General features: G+C 38.7%; 1 protein-coding gene and 1 pseudogene across 3 annotated transcripts in view; both read right to left on the minus strand.

The window, feature by feature from the left end:
• Positions 1-11,682: 11,682 nt before the first annotated feature.
• LOC150015296 (large ribosomal subunit protein P1 pseudogene) lies at positions 11,683-15,525 on the minus strand (annotated as a pseudogene).
• Positions 15,526-15,541: 16 nt separating this feature from the next.
• Positions 15,542-19,949, minus strand: part of BCAR3 (BCAR3 adaptor protein, NSP family member) — a 110,430-nt gene continuing 106,022 nt past the window's right edge. For all 3 annotated transcript variants that reach the window (XM_090269748.1, XM_090269750.1, XM_090269749.1), the window contains 2 exons: positions 19,453-19,665; positions 15,542-16,275 (listed from right to left, as the gene is read on the minus strand). In XM_090269748.1, coding sequence (XP_090125874.1) covers positions 16,097-16,275; positions 19,453-19,665 — 392 coding nt within the window. In that variant the 3' untranslated portion in view covers positions 15,542-16,096. The remainder of the gene's footprint in view (positions 16,276-19,452; positions 19,666-19,949) is intronic.

A 19,949-nucleotide genomic window follows, 5' to 3' on the forward strand; every position in this document is an offset into this window, starting at 1 on the left:
TTAAGGTATATAGTGTGTTATCTCTTATTGCTCTGTTAACTAAAGATTTTGTCCCTGAATATGCTAAATTCCAGATAATACAAAGTAGATGGCAAGTTACCTAAGTGGAAGAATCTGTTTGAGCAACCGTTTTTGCAAAGCAGTTCTGGAAATTTTCTTCTAGTTTTTAGTTGCATTCAAGCTTTCCTAAGGGAAAGAAGTTAATACTTCTTTACAGTGAATGTAAGTTGAGTGTAATCATTTGGATTTTAGGATTTTAAAATCTTTGTTCTACAGTAGCTGTGTTGCACAGACTTCCCTTGTGCACTACCTGATCCTCTGCATCCATAAGAACTCACCCAGTACCACATAGCTTGATCTAGCTGCACACTGGCCAGCATTTCCTGTGCTTCCCCCTGAATTTCTGATCAGTTAGGGGGAGCTCCCTTGTCTTCTGTTTGTCATAAGTAATTTAGTATATGTTGTTTTAGGAAGTCTTAATTTCATAAGATTCAGCTTTTTTAAAGGGCACACAGAAAACTGAGTAGTTACTTGATCCTGAACAATAAGGGACTGTAATTGTTGAGATGAAAATTTGGAGATCCATGTCAAGCTGGAAGGAGGGACACACACAAAACAAAATGACAGGAAAACAGTGTTGACAAACCAAAGGGCTTTTACTGTCTCAACTAAGATCAAGGAAGTCAAGTCCTACTTGTTAGGGAGAGATAACATCCTTATAATGTCAACAAAAGCAAAAATATCTTTAGACTTGTTGAAAAGGATAGATTTACTTTGTGAGGAAGGTATTACTTTAGGTAAAAAATCATAAACATCAAACCTATTTCAACAAGCTTATATACCTGAAATCAACTATATTCCTAAGTGTAATCACTTTGTAAGCTAATAAGCTAGAAAGTATAAGAGATGCCAAAAGATTGGGGGTGGAAGAGTAAATTCAGGTAAGTACAATAGGTCTTAAAAGTGCTGGATAATTTTGTCAGCATTTAGGAGAAAATGTAGTGGACAAATGACCTAGGTCCTAAGAATGACAAAATTAACCTCATTTTTTCCCATACAAATGGGAAACTCTACAGACATAATTGTCTTAATTTCAGCACAATTTTAGTATTTAACATGATTTCTTACTCATTTTTTTAAGATGGTGATCTCATTGTAGAGAATGGGAGGTTGCAACAAATTGATTTGGTAAAACCCACAATGTCAATCCTGAGAACTTTTTATGGAAAATAAATGTATATGTTATGACCCATAATAAAATAAACAAATCTATCACCCAACTTAAGAAAAAGAAAATTACCATCTCCCTCTCCTAAAAGGATAACCATTAATCCTGAATTTTTATTGTTTTGTTTTTCTTAGTTTTCCACATGGGTATTTTTTAAAAACCTTGCTAACTTACCATGTTTTTGAGCTCTGTAAAGATTGTGTCATACTTAGTATGAGCAGGGCTGATACTCAGCCAGGGCACACTGATACAGCCATAGTTAATGCTAAATATATTTCCATACTGGTTGATAAACAGTAATTCCAAAAAGGAGTAAAACTGGTTAATCATATGAGTTCAGATATGTATGGTTTATCTCAGAAACTACACGTGATACCCTGTTGTGCATTTCTTGTGAGTGCTGAGGACAAATGCTGCAGGGCTTACCTATGGATTTGCTAGTATTTCCGGTTTGGCATTCCTTGGTTTTGTAAGCCCTTGAGTCAGAGAGGGACCTGGGTAATCCAGCTGAGGGAGACTTGTTCATCCTCAAAAGAAATGCCTTATCCTGCTTAAGGGGGTACTGGGAGAGAGTATGGGTAGACACAGGTGTTTGGGGACATAGCTCCTTGTGCAGTAATGGCCCTTTAGCTAGTTTTTTAAAGCTTTCCTTTCCTTGGCAACTTCTCTGGTGGAGGGTGGCCTGTCGTATGCATTGAAGAAGTGTGAGGAGAAGGCCTCTGCCAGGACTGTTTAATACCCAGTAGAGTGCTCTCCAGCAAGTGACAGAACAACTCCTGCTTTGTTCTCCACCCTCTTCCCTTGGCCGATCTCCAGATGGGAGTATCAGATTCGTCCTCTCCACCTCCACAAGCCTACCTCTCCCCTCACTTACCGGGCAGACCAGGCTGCTCAGACTTGAGTATCATTTGAGAAAAAACGAAGTCTTTGTATGACAACTTGATGCAAAAGGAAGGTGATGGATTTAAGACTGTAGAATTTGATGTCAGCAAATGATGGTTTGATTATTTTAGAAAGAGGCTTGGCTTTAAAAATATCAAGATAACAGAAGTTTGTGCCGATGAATAGGCAGCAAAGTTCTCAGACGCCATTAAGAAAGTAATTAAGGAGAAAGCCTATCTGCCTGAACAGGTTTTTAGTGCAGATGAAAGTGCCCTATTGTGGAAAAAATATGACACAAAGGAATTTGATTATTGGTAAGAGAAGCAAGCACCAGGTCTAAGGCAGGAAGGGATAGGCTAATGACTACTGTTCTGTGCAAATGCAGTCCCGTTCATAATCAGGACTGCCCTTATATATAAAGCTGGGGACCTCTGAGCTTGAAGGGAAAAGATAAAACACCAGGTGCCAGTTTTTTGGTTGTACAACAGTTGGGCCTGAACAAGAACCCCTTTTCTGGGTTGGTTCCATCAGTACTTTGTCCCTGAAGTCAGGAAGTACTTCCAGATGAGGATCTTGGAGAAATTAAAGAGCTAGTAGGCACCATACCAGAGGACAGAACAGATGAGTGCTTCCAATCCAATGCCAGATGTTCAGGGAGGCGACAAGAAGCAGTGCCAGGAAACAAATTGACATTAGGTAAGCTGGCAGAAGGGTTCTAATTAGCCAGGACTACTTTTGACTTCTCTTACGATATGGACCCTTCTATGATAACAGATACCGAAACTAAAACAAACAGAAGAAGGATTGGTACCATATAGAAACATTTTTAGAGAAATGAAAAAGCAAAAAAAGAGAAAAAGTCAGAAATTGTGATGTATTTTTACAAAATTAGACCAAGTGTGCTTGCCTCTCCTGCCTCCCTTCCACCTCCATCTCTTCCTCCTCTGCACTCCTGAAACAGCAAGACTAACTGCTTCCTCCTCTGCCTGCTCTGTATGCAGACCTTGATGATGATCCACTTCCACTGAATGAATAGTAAATAATCATCATGCTGTACAGTCAATACACTTCCCTGTTTTGTATGTATGTGTGCCTTCGTGTGGTAATCTAATAACTATATGGCAATAACTGATGAGATGTCTTGGTGTCATCATATCACTTAAGTATTCATTATGTAGAACATCCTGTGCAATATGTTTATGGAAGTGGATAGCCTATCCTTACATAAGCATAAGGTGAGCGATATTTAATATAGAGTTAATAATGTATTAGTTTTCTTACTGTTTATAAGTTTGCTTTCAAAGAATTTCATTACATTATGCCTGTCTTCTAATTGGAGATAGTGCGTATCAGCCTACCATCACAGATAAGTGGTTTTTAAAAAGTAACAGTGTTACCATACTATGAATGGGACTATAATACTCTATACCATAAAATTTTTATAATGATTCATTCGTTAGTGTACAGGCTAGGTTACCATGAAGCCATCCTATGGATTACACTAGACTACCATAAAACAGTCATATTGCTGCTGCTTCATTATTAGTGCATGAGTTGTTATACCTGTAAATTAATGTGAATTTCACATTATCTTTTCATTTTTGATATCTAGTGTTAGTAATAAGTATAACATTTACAGTGTTTTGTCATACAAGACTACTGTTGCAGGCCCTGGCAATTCATCTTGTAAACATGATGTAAATGTACAGTTATTGGTAAATATAGTTTAGTGCTGTAAATGTATTATGTCATGATTTTCATAACATTCTGTAGCTTATGATATTGTAAGAATACAGTATATAATACATATAACTTATGAAATATATATTCATCAACTGTATGTTATCAATAAGGCTTCCAGTCAACAGCAGGTTATTAGTAATTAAGTTTATGAGGATTCAAAAGATACATGTAAATTTGTGATTGCATTGGGAGGTAGGTGCTTCTAACTTCCGTGTTGTTCAAAGAGCAACTGTTTTCAACAATGCAGCTTGTACATCCATGTGAATGTTTATGGATACAAGAGTTTTTCTAAGATCTACCAAGGAGTGGAATTACTGGGTTCTGGGTTATATTTGTACACAATTTTAAAAGATAGTGCCACATTCTCCACTCAGTGGTTATCACATTTTTACACACAAGTTATGTATAAGGGCTACCTATGCTTCATATCCTGGTCAACCTTAGGAGTGAGACATTTCAATTTTCTGTCAATTTTTGGGATTTAAAATAACAATTCATTGTGGTCTTAATTTGCTTTTCCCTGATTACTGATGAACAGTATTCATGCATACCATTTGTATTTCCTGGGAAAAGCCTGTTGATAACATGTGCCCATTTTTTTCTTTGGCTGGTTTTCTTTTCATATTCATGCACAGGGAGTTCTTTATGTATTAAGGATGCTAATTGTATTATCTCTTGCTGTGTAACATAGCTGGCTCAGAGTTCCCAGAAGATTGTAGTGGACGTGTTGGCCAAGGTCACAGTCATCTCAAGGCTTTGACTGGGGCTCTAGAGTCCCTTCCAAGATCATGTACGTGATTGTTGGCAGGCCTCAGTTTCTTGCCATGTGTACTTCTTCATGGGGATGCTTACAGCACGGCATCTTGCTCCCCCCAGCGAGTGATCCAAGAGGGAAAAAACTCAAGACAGAAGCTGTAGTCTTGTTAACCTGACCTAAGGCGTGACATAACATTACTTCTGCTCTATGCAATTTGTGGTGCAGACCAGCGTGGTACAAAGTGGGACAACACGAGGATGTGAACGCCAGGTGGGAGGGTCCACCGTGCAGGTTGTCTACCATGCTAATCTTTAGTCACTTTTATGTGTTGCTAATATTTTTCAGTTCTTTCAATTTATCTATGACCATCGTTTAATGAATAGTTTAATGTAGATCAACCCTTCATATTTAATGCTTTTTTGGTGTACTTTAAGAAATTCTTGATTCAAAGTAAGAAATATATTCTTTTTTTAATGCATCAATCATTCTTTGTATAGAGCAGACTAGAAGATAGAACTAAGGTATATAAAGACAGTGTACAGTGATGTTTCCCAATGTGTGCTCTGTGGAGCACACGCATCCCTAAATATGTCACTAGGTGTTGCTCAGAGAAAGGGTTCCAAATTGCTCCTCAGCAGAAAGATTCTGTACCAAATGAATTTGGGAAACCTTACATTCATAATCCTGTTCCCCTTTTGCAGAGTTGTGGTATATTAATTAAAATTGAGAAATTCTGCAGCAAAAAACAAACCAACAAGTGCAAACTTTAACTTAATAGTTCTCAAACTTGTTGGAAAATTGAATTCTCACAGAACATTAACATCTAATAGACACAATTTGAGAAATACTGATCTATAATAGGGAGAGATTTTACAGCAGAACCACAAAGTCTTAGTTCTGGAAGAATCTTAGGAAGTCATCTTGACTTTTGGCCAGAAGGACAACTTAGCCATTACAGAAGAGAACTTGCATTTTTCCAAGCATGACCACTTCCTAATTTCACAAGCTTGGTTTTTGTTTGTTTTTTTGTAAAACATTCCATCTTTAACAATTTTTTTTTTTTTAGAGACAGGAAGGGGAAAGAAAAATATTGATTTTGATGTTCCACTTGTGCATTCATTTTGGTTGCTTCTTGTATGTGCCCTGACTAGAGATCAAACCAGTAACCTTGATGTATTGGGACGATGCTCTAACCAACTGAGCTAGCTGCCCAGCTAGGGCACAATTTTTTTTTTTTTTTAGAGTTAGCCTTAAACACTTCTTCCACTAATGTGTACTTAAAAAAAAAAATAATACTTATTTTCTGAATAAGGAGGAACCTGGAGTCAGAATGCAATAATTAAGTGACTTTTGTTTTTTTTCTGATAGTTGTATGATATCTCCTAATTCTATTCCTCTAGTTGCCCCTTTGTTTTCTTGCTTTTTAAAATACTTGTTTGAGATGTACTGTGTAGTGTTTATAGAATTATATAATTTACAGAGTGATCCCTGGCCACTTTAGTGCCCACCTGGCACCATACATAGTTATTACAATATTATTAACTATATTCCCTATGCTGTACTCTACACCCCCATGACTCTTGTAACTTTTTACTTCTTCACCTTTTTCACCCATCCCCCACCCCCTCCTATCTGGAAACCCTCAGTTTGTTCACTGTACCTATGAATGTTTCTGTTTTGTTTGTACATTAATTTTGTTCTTTAGATTCCAATATAAATGAAATCATAAGGTATTTGATAGTCTCTGACTTATTTCACTTAGCATAATACCCTCTAGTTCCATTCCTGTTGTCACAAATGGTAAAATTTCATTTTTTTTATAGCCAAGTAATATTCCATTGTATATATGTAACACATCTTTATCCAGTCATCTGTTGATGGGCACTTGGGTTGCTTTCATACCTTGGCTATTGTAAAGGATGCTGCAGTGAACACAGGGGTGCGTATCTCTCTTCAAATGAGTGTTTTGGATTTCTTCAGATATAGTCCCAGAAGTGGAATTGCTGGATGTAAGGTAATTCTATTTTTAATTTTTGGGGGAACTTCCACACTTTTCCATAGTGGTTGCACTAATTTGCAGTCCCCCAACAGTGCATGAGGGTTACTTTTCTCCACATCCTTGCCAACACTTGCTTTGTTGCTTTATTGATAATAGCCATTCTGACAGGTGTGAGGTGACATCTCATTGTGGTTTTATTGATTATGCTGTTAAAGTTGTCCCAGTTCTTTTCCCTTTGCTCCCCTCTTCCCAGTATCCCGCTTCCCTCCAGTAACCCCACACCCCCTTAGTTCATGTCCATGGGTCATATGTATAAGTTCTTTGGCTTCACCCTTTCCTATATTATTATTAACTTCCCCCTGTCTATTTTGTACCAACCATTTATGCTTCTTAATCCCTACACCATTTCCCCATTTCTCCCCCTCCCCCCTCCCAGCTGATAATCCTCCAAATGATCCCCATACCTATGATTCTATTCCTATTCTGGTGGTTTGCTTAGTTTGTTTTGTTTTTACCTTTTAGATTCAGTTGTTGATAGTTGTGAGTTTGTTGTCATTTTAGTGTTCATAGTTTTGATCTTTTTCTTAAATAAGTCCTCTTAACATTTCATATAATAATAGCTTGGTGATGATGAACTCCTTTAGCTTTACCTTGTCTGGGAAGCACTTTATCTGCCCTTCCATTCTAAATGATAGCTTTGCTGGATAGAGGAATCTTGGTTGTAGGTCCTTGCTTTTCATCACTTTGAATACTTGCCTTCTTGCCTGCAAAATTTCTTTTGAGAAATCAGCTGATAGTCTTTTAGGCAGCCCTTTATAGGTAACACTCTGCTTTTCTCTTGCTGCTTTTAAGATTTTTTTATCTTTAAGCTTCGGCGTTTTAATTATGATGTGTCTTGGTGTGGTTCTCTTAGGGTCTAGCTTGTTTGGGACTCTGTGCTTCCCGGACTTGTGTGTCTGTTTCCTTCACCAAATTAGGGAAGTTTTCCTTCATTATTTTATCACATAAGCTTTCAATTTCTTGCTCTTCCTCTTTTCTTTCTGGAACCCATATGATTTGGATGTTGGCACATTTAAAGTTGTCTCAGTGATTCCTAAGCCTCACCTCATTTTTTTCAATTCTTGTTGCCTCATTTTGTACTGGTTGACTGTTTTCCTTTCTTATGTTCCAAATTGTTGATATGAACCTTGGTTTCCTTCCCTTTACCATTGGTTTTGTGTGGATTTTCCTTCGTTTCATTTAGCATAGCTTTCACTTCTTCCCTTATGCATTTGCTGTAGTTAAGCATATCTGTCAAGCCTACGGAGCATCTTTACCACCAGTGTTTTGAACTCTGTTAGGCTGGCTATCTCCTAGTTGCTTAGTTCTCCCACTGGAGCTTTGATCTGTTCCCTATTTTGGGTCATACTTCTCTGTCTCCTCATCTTGACAGACTCCTGTGTTTGTTTGCCTCTGTGTCTTAGGTAGAGCTGTTGCACCTGTTATGTTGTAAGGGGCGGAGCCTTAGGTATTCGTCAGTACAGGGCGACCTGTTTCACCACTTTGTGGCACTGTATGTGGGGTAGCGGTCTGAGAGGGAACAATGCTGCTTGCTCAGCACTCGCCCCTTTTCCAGGCACTTCTCCCACTTCCGTAGAGGGACTGATGCCTCTCTAGCTGTTGCCCTGGCTGTCATTCCCAGAGTGGGTGGGTCTGCGGACATTCTAGGACCGTGGGGGCCCTTTAAAAAAGTGGGTTCTACTGAGAGACCAGCAGTTTCTTCTTCTGCCCCAACCTCCACTGATTTGCACAGCTAGAAGCAATGAGGTTTTATTTTCCCCAACACTGGAACTGTGAGCTGTGTGGTGTGGTCTGGTGCTGGGAGTGCTCCCCAAGTGTCCCTCCCCACTCTTAAAAACGTGTGACTGCGTTTTCTGCCAACCTGCTGCTGCTGCCACTGCTGCTGCCGCCGCCACACCGCGTCCTCTCTGCCCTGGCTCCACCTCTCCTACCTGTCTGGATGAGTATTTCTTTTTTATATCTCTGTTTGTTGAACTTCCATGCAGTTCTGTTTCTTGGAACTTCTGGTTGCCTCTAGTTTTGAGGTAGTTGTATTTCTTCTTAGTTGTGGAGGGAGACGCAGTGTGTCTGTGTAGGCCTCCATCTTGGTTGGAAGTCCTCATTGTGGTTTTAATTTGCGCTGTGATAATTAATGACATTGAGCATCTTTTCATATGTCTGTTGGCTCTCTGTAATGTCCTCTTTGGAGAAGTGTATTCAGTTCTTCTCCCCATTTTTTAATTGGATTGTTTGTTTTTGGTCTTGAGTTGTATGAGTTCTTTATAAAATTTGAATATTAATCCCTTATAGGATGTATCGTTGCTGAATATCTTTTCCTATTCAGTAGATGTGTTTTCATTTTGTTGATGGTTTCCTTTGCTGCACAAAAACTTTAGTTTGATGTAGTCTCATTTGTTTATTTTTTTTCTTTTGTTTTCCTTGCCTGAGGAGCTAATCAGAAAAATCATTATTAAGAGCAGTGTCTGATTTTACTTCCTCTCTTTTCTTCTAGAAGTTTTTTGGTATCAGGTCTTACATTTAAGTCTTTAATCCATTTTGAGTTTATTCTTCTGTATGGTGGAAGATGATCTTATTTATTTATTTTTGGATGTATCTGTTCAATTTTCCCAATACCTGCTCAATTGAATAGATTGTCTTTACCCCGTTTTATATTCTTGCCTCTTTTGTCATAGACTAATTGACTTTACAGGTATGGGTTTGTTTCTGGGCTCTCTTTCCTGTTCCATTTTTCTCTGTGTCTGTTTTTATGCTAATACTATGCTTTTTTTATTACTATGGCTTTGTAGTATAGTTTGATATAAGGTAGTGTGATTTCTCTAACTTTGTTCTTCATTCTCAAGATTGCTATAGCTGTTCGGGGTCTTTAGTGGTTCCATGTAAATTTTTTTTTAAAGATTTTATTTATTTTCAGAGATAGGGGAAGGAAGGGAGGAAGGGAGAGAAACATCAATGTGTGGTTGCCTCTTTCACGCCCCCAACTGGGGACCTGACCTGACCTGCAACCAGGCATGTGCCCTGACTGGGAATTGAACCAGTGACCCTTTGGTTCGCAGGCTGGTGCTCAATCCATTGAGCCACACGAGCCAGGGCCCCATGTAAATTTTAAATTATTTATTCTAGTTCTGTGAAAAATGCCATTAGTATTTTGATTGTGATTACAGTGAATCTATAGATTGCTTTGGGTAGTATGGCTATTTTAAAATTTAACTTTTCCTATCCATTATTTGAAACTTCTGCAATGTGTTGTAATTTTCTGAGTAGATGTCTTTTACCTCCCTGGTTAAATTTATTCCTATGTATTTTTTATGCAATTGTAAATGGGGTTTTCTTAATTTCTCCTTCCAATAATTCATTATTGGTGTATGAAAATGCAACAGATTTTGGAATATGAATTTTGTATCCTGCTACTTTAATGAATTCATTTATCAGTTCTAGTAGTTTATTTTGTGGAATTGTTAAGATTATATAAATATAATGTCATCTGCAAATAATAACAGTTTTTACTTCTTCCTATTTTAATGCCTTTTATTTCTTCTTCTTGTCTGATTGCTGTGGCTAAGACTTTTAGTCGGCGGCGGCAGCCGTCTGTCTCGAGAGACGATGGTGTAGCTTCTTAAGAGTCTATCTGCACCGCCGAGAATGGCTGTGCAGTCCGACTCGGGAGTGACACGGTATCTGTCTCCTCCCGTGTTGAATCGACATCTTACGATGACGCTGGAGTGTCCTCTCCAGTGAAGCTGAAGCTACAGAGCCTGGGCAGGGTGATATGGAGGGTCTGCTGTTGCCCATGAAGCAGACCCCCCCTCTCTTCGCAGCTGAAGGGTCCAAGGGAAAGACGGAGTCAATACAGCTTGGCTTCAGGTGCGCCGCAGGAGTTGCCGGTGTTGACTACAACGTCAAACCGCCTTAGGGACTCCGGCTCCAGATTTTCTGTCGGGGTTTACTCCCTTAGCCTTTCCCCTGAAGAGGTATGCCGCAAGGCGGTGGAGGTTTTTTGGAGTCAGAGTTTTCCTTCTCTGATGTGCCCTGACTGGAAGATCGAACCAGCGACACTTAGCTCGCAGGCCGACGCTCAATCCACTGAGCCAAACCAGCCAGGGCTAGTATAAGACTTTTAGTACTATGTTGAATAAGAGTGGTGAAAGTGGGCATCCTTGTCTTGTTCCTAATCTTAAGGGAAACACTGTTAGTATGAATGAGCTGTAGGTTTGTCATATATGGCCTTAGTATGTTTAGGAATGTTTCCTCTATTTCCACTTTGTTGAGAGTTTTTATCAAATGGGTGCTGGATTTTGTCAAATACTTTTTCTCCCTCTATTGATATAATTATATAATTTTATCCTTTATTTTGTTTATGTGGTGTATCATGTGAATTGATTGCAGATATTGTACCACCCTTGCATCCCAGGAATAAATTGCACCTGATCGTGCTGTAAGATCTTTTTAATGTACGGTATTGCTCAATTCTGTTCGCTAATATTTTATTGAGGATTTTTGCATCTATGTTCATTAGATTATTGGCCTATAATTTTTTTTCTTTGTAGTAGCTTTGTCTGGTTTTGGGAATCAGAGTAATGCTGGCCTTGTAAAATGAGTTTGGAAGCCTTCCCTCCTCTTGAATTTTTAGGATAGTTTGAGGATAAATGTTAATTCTTATTTGAATGAGTGTTTGGTAAAACTCACTTCTGAAGCCATCCATTCTAGGGCTTTTGTTTGTTGGGAGTTTTTTATTACTAATTTGATTTTGTTGGTAGTAATTGGTCTGTTCAGATTTTCTGTTTCTTCTTGATTCAGTCTTGGAAGACTGTATGTGTCTAGAAATGTATCCATTTCTTCCAGATTGCCCAATTTGTTGACATATAGTTGTTCATAGTATTCTCTTACAATCCTTTGTATTTCCGTGGTGTCACTTGTCACCTCCTCTTTTAGTTCTGATTTTATTTGGGTTCTCTCTCTCTCTCTCTCTCTCTCTCTCATAGTTCAGCTTTTTATTGAACATGTTACAAAAGAGGTTTAGTCAAGAAGACCCAAGCACTTGTCATCACCAGACTCCTCAGATTCTTTCTTTGCTTCCACTTTCTTCTCAGCTGGGGCAGCTGTGGTGGAGGGCAGGACCTCCTGCTGCTGCAGCACCTGCTCCTGGGGCAGGTCCACCAGCCCCTACATTACAGATAAGGCTCCTGATGTTGACATTGGCCAGAGCCTTTGCAAACAAGCCTGGTCAGAAAGGTTCAACATTTATGCCAGCTGCTTTTCATTCGGAAGGTGATCATATCCTCTGTGACTGTTATCTCATCATCATGCAAGCTGAGGGCCAGTTAGATGCAGTTGAGCTCTGCAATGGAGATGGAGGCTGTGGTGTGGGAAGGCACTGCCAGGCACAGTGATTGTTGCCGGGTGATAGCTCCTCAGGACTGAGTACCTTACTGGCCGTTGAGGAAAGCCCTCTTTTCTTTCTTAATGGATCTAGTTAAAAGTTTATCAATCTTGTTTATGTTTTCAAAGTACCAGCTCTTGGTTTCATTAATCTTTTGTATCGTGTTTTAGATTCCATTTTGTTTATTTTTACTCTGATCTTTATTATTTCCTTCCTTCTACTCACTTTGGACTTTGGTTTGTTGCTTTTCTAGTTCCTTTAAGCGTAATGTTAGATTGTTGTTGTTTTTTTCTTTTCTTTTTTTGAGGTTTTTCTTGTTTACTGAAGTAGGCCTGTAGTGCTGTGAATTTCTGTATTAGGACTGCTTTTTCTGTTTCCCACAGATTTTAGGTCATTGTGTTTCATTTTTCATTTGTCTCAAGGTATCTTTTGATTTCTTCCTTGAGTCATTGTTACCCCATTCATTGTTTAGTATCGTGTTATTTAGCCTCTGTGTGTTTGTATGTTATTTCAGTTTTCTTAATTTTTTTAAAGCCATTGTGGTTGGAGAAGATGCTTGATAATGATTTTAATCGTGTTAAATTTATTGAGACTTGTTTTGTAGCCTAACATGTGGTCTGTCCTGAAAAATGTTCCATGTGCACCTGAAAAGAATATATATTCTGCTGCTTTGGGGTGAAATGCTCTGCAAATATTGATTAAATCCATTTGGTCTGATGTGTCACTTAAGACTGCTGTTTCCTTGTTGATTTTCTGCCTGGAAGACCTATCTATTGATGTCAGTGAGGTATTGATGTCAATGAGGTATTAATGTCCCCTACTATGACTATATTACCATCACTCTCTTTATGTCTATCAATATTTTATATATTTAGGTCCTTCTGTGTTGGTTACATAAATGTTAAGGGTTATATTCTCTGGTTGGATTGATCCCTTTTTCATTATGTAATATCCTTCTTTATCTGTTATAGCCTTTGTTTTAAAGTCTATTTTGTCTGATGTAAGTATTGCTACCCTAGCTTTTTGTTTCCATTTGCATGAAATACCTTTTCCATCCCTTTGCTTTCAGGTCGTGTGTCTTTTGATCTCAACTGGTCTGTTGTAGACAGCATATGTATGTCTCTTGTTTTCTTGTCCACTCAGATACTGTATGTCTTGATTGAAGCATTTAACCTATTTACATTTGAAGTGATTATTAATAGGTACATAGTTATTGCCATTTTATTATTCATATTTATATTCCTTTTTCTCCTTTTTCTTAAAGAAGTCCCTTTAACATTTCTTATAATACTGGTTTGGTGCTGATGCACTCCTTTAGCTTTTTCTTGTCTGGGAAGCTCTTTTGCTCTCATTCAAATTTAAATTACTGGATAGTTTTGATTGCAGGGTTTTTTGTTTGTTTTAATCACTTTGAATATTTTGTGTCAATCTCATCTTGCCTGCAAAGTTAATGTTTAGAAATCAGCTGACAGTCTTATGGGAACTCCTTTGTAGGCAACTAACTCTCTCTTGCTGCTTTTAAGATTCCCTTTGTTGTTAACCTTTGCCATTTTAATTAGGATGTGTCTTGGTGTGGGCCTCTTTGGGTTCATCTTGTTTGGGACTCTGCACTTCCTGGTCTTGTATGTCTACTTCCTTTGCCGTGTTAAGGAAGTTTTCTGTTATTATTATTTCTTCAAATAGGTTCTCAATCCCTTGTTCTTTTTCTTGTACTCCAGTGATGTAGATGTTTCTACACTGGATGTTGTCCCAGGGGTCTCTTTAAATTCATTATTTTCAATATTCTTTTTTCATTTACTGTTCTGAATGGATGTTTTCTGTTACCTTGTCTTCTAAATTGCTGATTCAATTCTTTGCTTTATCTAATCTATTGATTCCTTCTAGAGTATTCACTGCAGTTATTGTATTATTTATTTTTGACTGGTTACTTTTTATGTTTGTTTTTTTTGTCCTTTTTATGCATACTATCTTAGTGCAAAGTTCCGATTAAGTTCCTCAGGCATCCTTATAACCAGTGTTTTGAACTTTGTATCTAGTAGACTTCTTGCTTTCATTTCATTTAGCTCTTTTTCTGGAGATTTCCCCTGTTATTTCATTTGAGACATGTTTCTTTGTCTACTCATTTTGATTGCATCTGTTTGTTTCTATGTGTTAGGTAGATCTGCTACATTTCCCAGTCTTGGCAGGGTGGCCTTATGTAATAGGTGTCCCATGTGGCCCAGTGGCACAGCCTTCCTGATCACCTGATCTAGGTGCTCCAGGAGTGTCCCTTGTGGGGTTGTGTGTGCCCTCCTGTTGTAGTTGAACTTTGATAGTGGTTGGCACATTAGTCAGTGGGATTGACTCTCAGGCTGATTGGCTCTGAGGAATGGCTATGACCAGAGTATGAGCTGCTGTGCTCATGAGGAGCTGACCCCAAAGAGTGGGATTCACCCCAGGGGGGTTTGTTTCCCACCAAGACCTCCTTTTGAGTGTGCTGCTTATGGAGCTAATTAATCAGGTGGTGTTCTCTGTGATCCGAAGCTGGCCACCAGGTAAGTTGGTTCTGGGGCTTCTTGGGAGGGGCTGGTGAAGGTCAATGTAAGATGCTGCTTGTGACTACCTCAGAGCTACCTGTTAGGAGCTACAAGGTGATCCATAGATGGTAGCTGCCTGTCCTGGCCTGGATGCAGGTGGGAAGGGCCACACTGCAAACTGAGGCTGGTGCCACTAGTACCAAGCCTGGAGCAGGTCATCAAAAAGCCCAAGGCACCCTGAGATCTGCCACTACCTGCTGGCTGCCCATAAGGCTCAGTTGCTAGAAGACCCTTGGGCAGAACATAAGTTGGGTGAGGCAGGGTCTCAGGGAGTCATTGGTGGAGCTAATGGAGTTCATCAGGTTACTGCAGAATCAGGTTTAGTTGTGTGTGGCTCAGCACAGAGACAGTGGTGGCTGTCCCTCCAGCCCTCTCACTCTGGAGCCACACAATTCAGTTTCTCCCTCTATGTCTCTGGCACTCCCTGTACCCTTGAGCTTGATTAGAGGTGTTTTTTTTTTTTTTAAAGATCGATTGCAACTTGTTTGAGAAAAGTTGGATATAAAACTATTGTGTATGATCCCAGGATTATTTAGAAGATAGAGAAAAACAAATTGGTACGTGTTTGACAATTGGAGGCAGAGTGATGTAAGTTTATTTTAAAATCTTATATTTCAAATTTCCTACAATAAAAAAAAATTAAGAGGGATACTGATAAACTAGAAAGTATCCCCTTTCGGAAGCCAAAAACCTGGAAAACTTAGACGAATCAGCCAGAGGGAAGAAAATGATAGTTGATTATTTTGAAGTACACTAAATGACAACATTAAGTACACTAGCGTCTGGGGGCTCACTTTTTACCAGGTAGGATGCCGCAAGCCCCACAGCTGGACTGTGAACCTAGGTCTCCCGGAGCCAGCTCTACTTACCACTATTCACTCTGTCTCCTAAGCCAGAAACCATAAATTTTTCACACCAGTATCATTAATTTTCATTTATTATCAGGATATAGTGGCTAGGGAAGAGAGTGACCCAGAAAGGTAGGAGGTATTATGATGGTTATTTAATATTAAAGAGACTGGATACAATTGTTTCACAAAAAGATATATTTTCATATGGCTATTTACATTTTTTCGTATTTAGTTAAGAATATCATACAACTGATACCTTCTGCAATGTTTCATGCTTTTAAATTCTTTTCTATTTACACTCTTCTGATATGGAATTACAACTAAAATGGTCAAATCCCTTGGTAATAGAGAGCAACCAGTCAACATAGCTAGGTCTTCTCTTAAATTTGCTGATCAACATTAGCAATAGTTACGTTAATAATAAATTACTTAAAAATCAGTAGTAGTTTTAAACAATTCATAAATAAGTGTCCTCTGTGCAATTTACATGTTTAATATCCTGTGGATGCTAAAAGCTTGTATATTGTCAGATGTGCACATTATTACTTTTTCAAATGATAAACTTTTCCAAAGAAGAAACTGGAGAAGCTTGAAGTCATATCCTAAGGTTCTGTGGAGAGCGATCAAAGCTCTGCTTGCTTTACAGGAGGAGGTTCCAATTTACGTGAGAGAACAGTTAAAATCTGGCTGAATTTCTCATATCTCTCTGTCTGATTAACTTGTGCGCCTTTGCTGCCCCATAGCAGTCGCATTTGAAATTCTGTCTTAAAGATTTCATTCATTTCTTCATCTGGTTGAAAACCTAATGTAAACAAAACAAAACAAAGTTTTTTCAGTTATGCCTAAAACAGTGTTGAAAACAGACAGAAAACTTGCTTGTTTAAAGTAGGATCAAAATGAACTTCATCTCTCAGAACTTTAAAACATTCCCCAGGGAAAAACACAGATCTGCTATATGTAAGGGAGGTCAGAGGCCAGTCTCAAGGACCTGAGCACCTTCAGAGAAAAAATAACAAGCTCACTAAACAGGATAGAATAAAATTTGTGTGCATAAGCCACTGTGGGGAGTGTTCAAAGTACTTTTTGTGGTTATTTTTACAACTTTATTGGTGTATCATTTACATGTCATGATTCACCCATTTCAGCTATACAGTTGGGTTTATAACAGTAAATTTATAGTGCACAACCGTCACCTCCAGTTTTATAGAGAACACTTCCACCGCGCTAGAAAGTTCCCTAGTGTCCCTTTGCAAGTCAATCCCTGTTCCTACCCCAGATCCCCACCAACCACTAATCTGTTTTTTTGTTGCTATTCTTTTGCCTTTTATAGAAATTTGATATAGATGGACTTATAGAATATGGACTTTTTCTGTGTCTGGCTTCTTTCACTTAGCATGGTATTTTTGAGGTGATTCAATATTGTTGCATGTTATCAACAGTTCCTTTTTACTGTTGAGTAGTATTCAGTTATACGAACATATGACATTTTGTTTATCCATCATCTGTCAACTGGTGGATACTTGGATTGTTTCCAGTTTCTGAGTATTATGAACAATGTTAACTCTTCGTGTGGACATGCATTTTCATTTCTCTAGGAGTGGAAGTACTAGGTCATATGGTAAATATATGTTTACTTTTAAGAAACTGTCAAGCTCTTTTCCAAAATGGCTCTCCCATTTTATATTCTCATCAGTAACATATGAAGATTCTATTTTCCCCACATGATGCCAATATTTAGTATTGTCATTCTGGACAATGTGTGGTGGTATCTCATTGTGGCTTAAATTTACATTTCCCTTATGACCAATGCTTTGAACATCTTTCCCTGTAGTTATTTGTCATTCCTATATCTTCTTCGGTGTAGGGTCCTTTCAATTCTTTGTCTATGCAAATCTTGTTTGTCTCTCATTGAGTGCCAAGAGTTCTTTATATAGTCTAGATATAAGTCCTTTACAGATATACAGCATGGTGCAAAAGTTTGCATACAGATGTAGGTATGCAAGTGTTTATTCTTGTATTATTTATTATTATGTTCCATATGAACAAGTGTAAACCTACTTTTGTCCCATCCTGTATGTTTGTCAAATATTTTCTTCAAATTTGTGGGTTGCCTTTTAACTTTCTCAACAGTGTCTTTTGAAGAACAAATTTTTAAATTTTGATTTATCAGTGTTTTCTGTTATAGTTCATGTTTTTTGTGTCCTAAAAAATCTTTGCCTAACCCAGGGGCACAACAGATTTCTCCTATGTTTTGTTATAGGAGCTTTCCACTTATTTTTACTTTACTCATATTTTGGTTCTATGATCCATTTTGGATTATTTATTATATATGGTATGAGGTAAAGATCAAGGTTTTTTTGCATATAACATTCAAGAATTCCAGCAGCATTTGCCAAAATACTATATTTTATCCAATAAATTACTTTGACACTTTTGTCAAAAATCAATTGACAACCATATGTGTGATCCTGTTTCTCAACTCCATCTTCTCTTCTATAAAAGAGAATTATCTGGTCTACTTAAGACTGAGGATGCTCAGTCAACTCTATTAGAGAGGGGAAACCTCTAACCAAAGAGTCATACAAGCATGTGGTTCTCATCCTTGATTATTACTGTAGTCTGCTTTTTCATTAAATACTGTCCCACCATCTAGATAACAGGATCTTAGTAGTTGAGAGGATAATAGAAGGTTTTTAGTCCTTTCTTCCCTGTGATGCCAGAATATCTCTGAAAGATAACCAACCAGAGGCCAGATGACAACTTCCATTCCTTCTGTTGATAGGTTTTGAGCCCCTACCCTGGGCTGGGTGTGAGGGATACGATGGTGAGCAAATCTCTACCCTACTGGGTTCACAGTCACTTCCAACAGTGGGAACTTGCTATATCAACCTGTAGCAGCATCAGCTGAGAAATACCATGAGGTATCTTTAATTTGCTGTAGAGCAGCTTAAAGCACACTTTTGGCTTAGCCAGCATCCAAAGTAAGACATCTACTGGCTTCGTATAAGTAGACATTTTAATCTGGTGAATTATGTGCTTTTATTGTTTGAGATCTACACTGCTAACCTTGGCAAACTTTCTGAGGGAAGAAAGAAATGAGACAGATCTATGATGCTTACATCTACAGCAGACACAGCGCAAACTGTTTAGCTCTAAATCTGGTTCTGAAGCAACAACTTTGGCTCAGGATGAAATAATAGGCCTCTCCCACCCTGTGTGATCAAACTTGAAGAATTTTTAAAAGTATATAGTGAGGAAGAGAAAATAATCCTTCCTGATAACTGCCATAGAAAAGTTCTTATTTTTGCATTTGCTTCCTAAATGGTCCTTTTGCTTATAAGCCTTCAGCCCTCCAGCCTTCCTCTGCACAGATGCCAGATTTAAAACATAAATCTGACCATGGGATGACACCACCCCATGTTTAAAACCTTCCACTGGCTCTTCCCCAGCCATAGTTCTTCATTAAAGGCCCTCCCACCTGTGCCCATCCACTCCCTTCTTCAGCCTAGTTGACTACACTAATCCAAGCCCAAGTACTTGTGTTCTGTACTTTCCCCTGAGCTTCTTCAGTGCCTTTGCTTGAATTGGACCTTCTGATGCTAAGAGCAAGAGAGCTCACTTCACAGTGTGGCTGAGAAGGAAGGCACATGCAGGTAAATGAAGTCAAATAAAACTCCAACTCCTCGTTTTCTAACAGTTATTATTAGAGGTTCTAATGGTAGGCAAGCCCACCAATTCTTTTTTGACCTTTTCCTTCTGTTTATTCTATACCAATGACCCAACAGAATATATACAACAAAGAGAAATGGGATCCTTAAGTCATTTAAGAATTCAGAGGAAGTAATCAACCAGGAAATAGAATTCCCATGCCTCAGTCTTTCCTCCGTGGCGTTTTTCTAATTGAGAACACCTGTGCTCTTTCATGCCTTCGTTCCAATTACTATGCAGGTTAGACAGCAGCTTACAAGTCGGCCCTTACCTTCCAGGATCCTCTCTGCATTCATCCGGTAACTGTCCGCAGCCTCTGCCATGAGCCGGGCTGTTACCAAATGGTTCATCATAATCTCACAGCTCTCGTCATTATTTTCCCACATGTCAGTTCCTTCAAAAGTGACAGCCTGCCGTTCCATTAAGGTCACAAGAGGCATCAGCAGAGGGACAGATACACTGTTTGGGAGAACACATGTAGACTCTGAAAAAGAAGGGGTAAAGTTTTCCACCTCATTTTTTTCAAAGTTAAGCACAGAGAATTCCAGCTCTAGATAACACCACAGGAGAATCCTAGACCCACCTCTTCCCACGGACACATTGATTCTGCAGCTAAATATGAAACACCTTCGTCTGAGAGAGGCCCACACAGAAGCGGGTCGGAGAGGCTGGGACACAATGTCGCCATAAACCCCAACCTTGTGCGGTGACAAACAGTCTGGAGGGAACTCAGACCCCGGAGCTTCTACCTGAGGAGCAAAAGGTTTG

Source organism: Furipterus horrens, unplaced genomic scaffold, assembly GCF_987537825.1.
Source record: "Furipterus horrens unplaced genomic scaffold, mFurHor1.1.pri manual_scaffold_3, whole genome shotgun sequence".
In the NCBI taxonomy this organism is placed as follows: Eukaryota; Metazoa; Chordata; class Mammalia; order Chiroptera; family Furipteridae; genus Furipterus; species Furipterus horrens.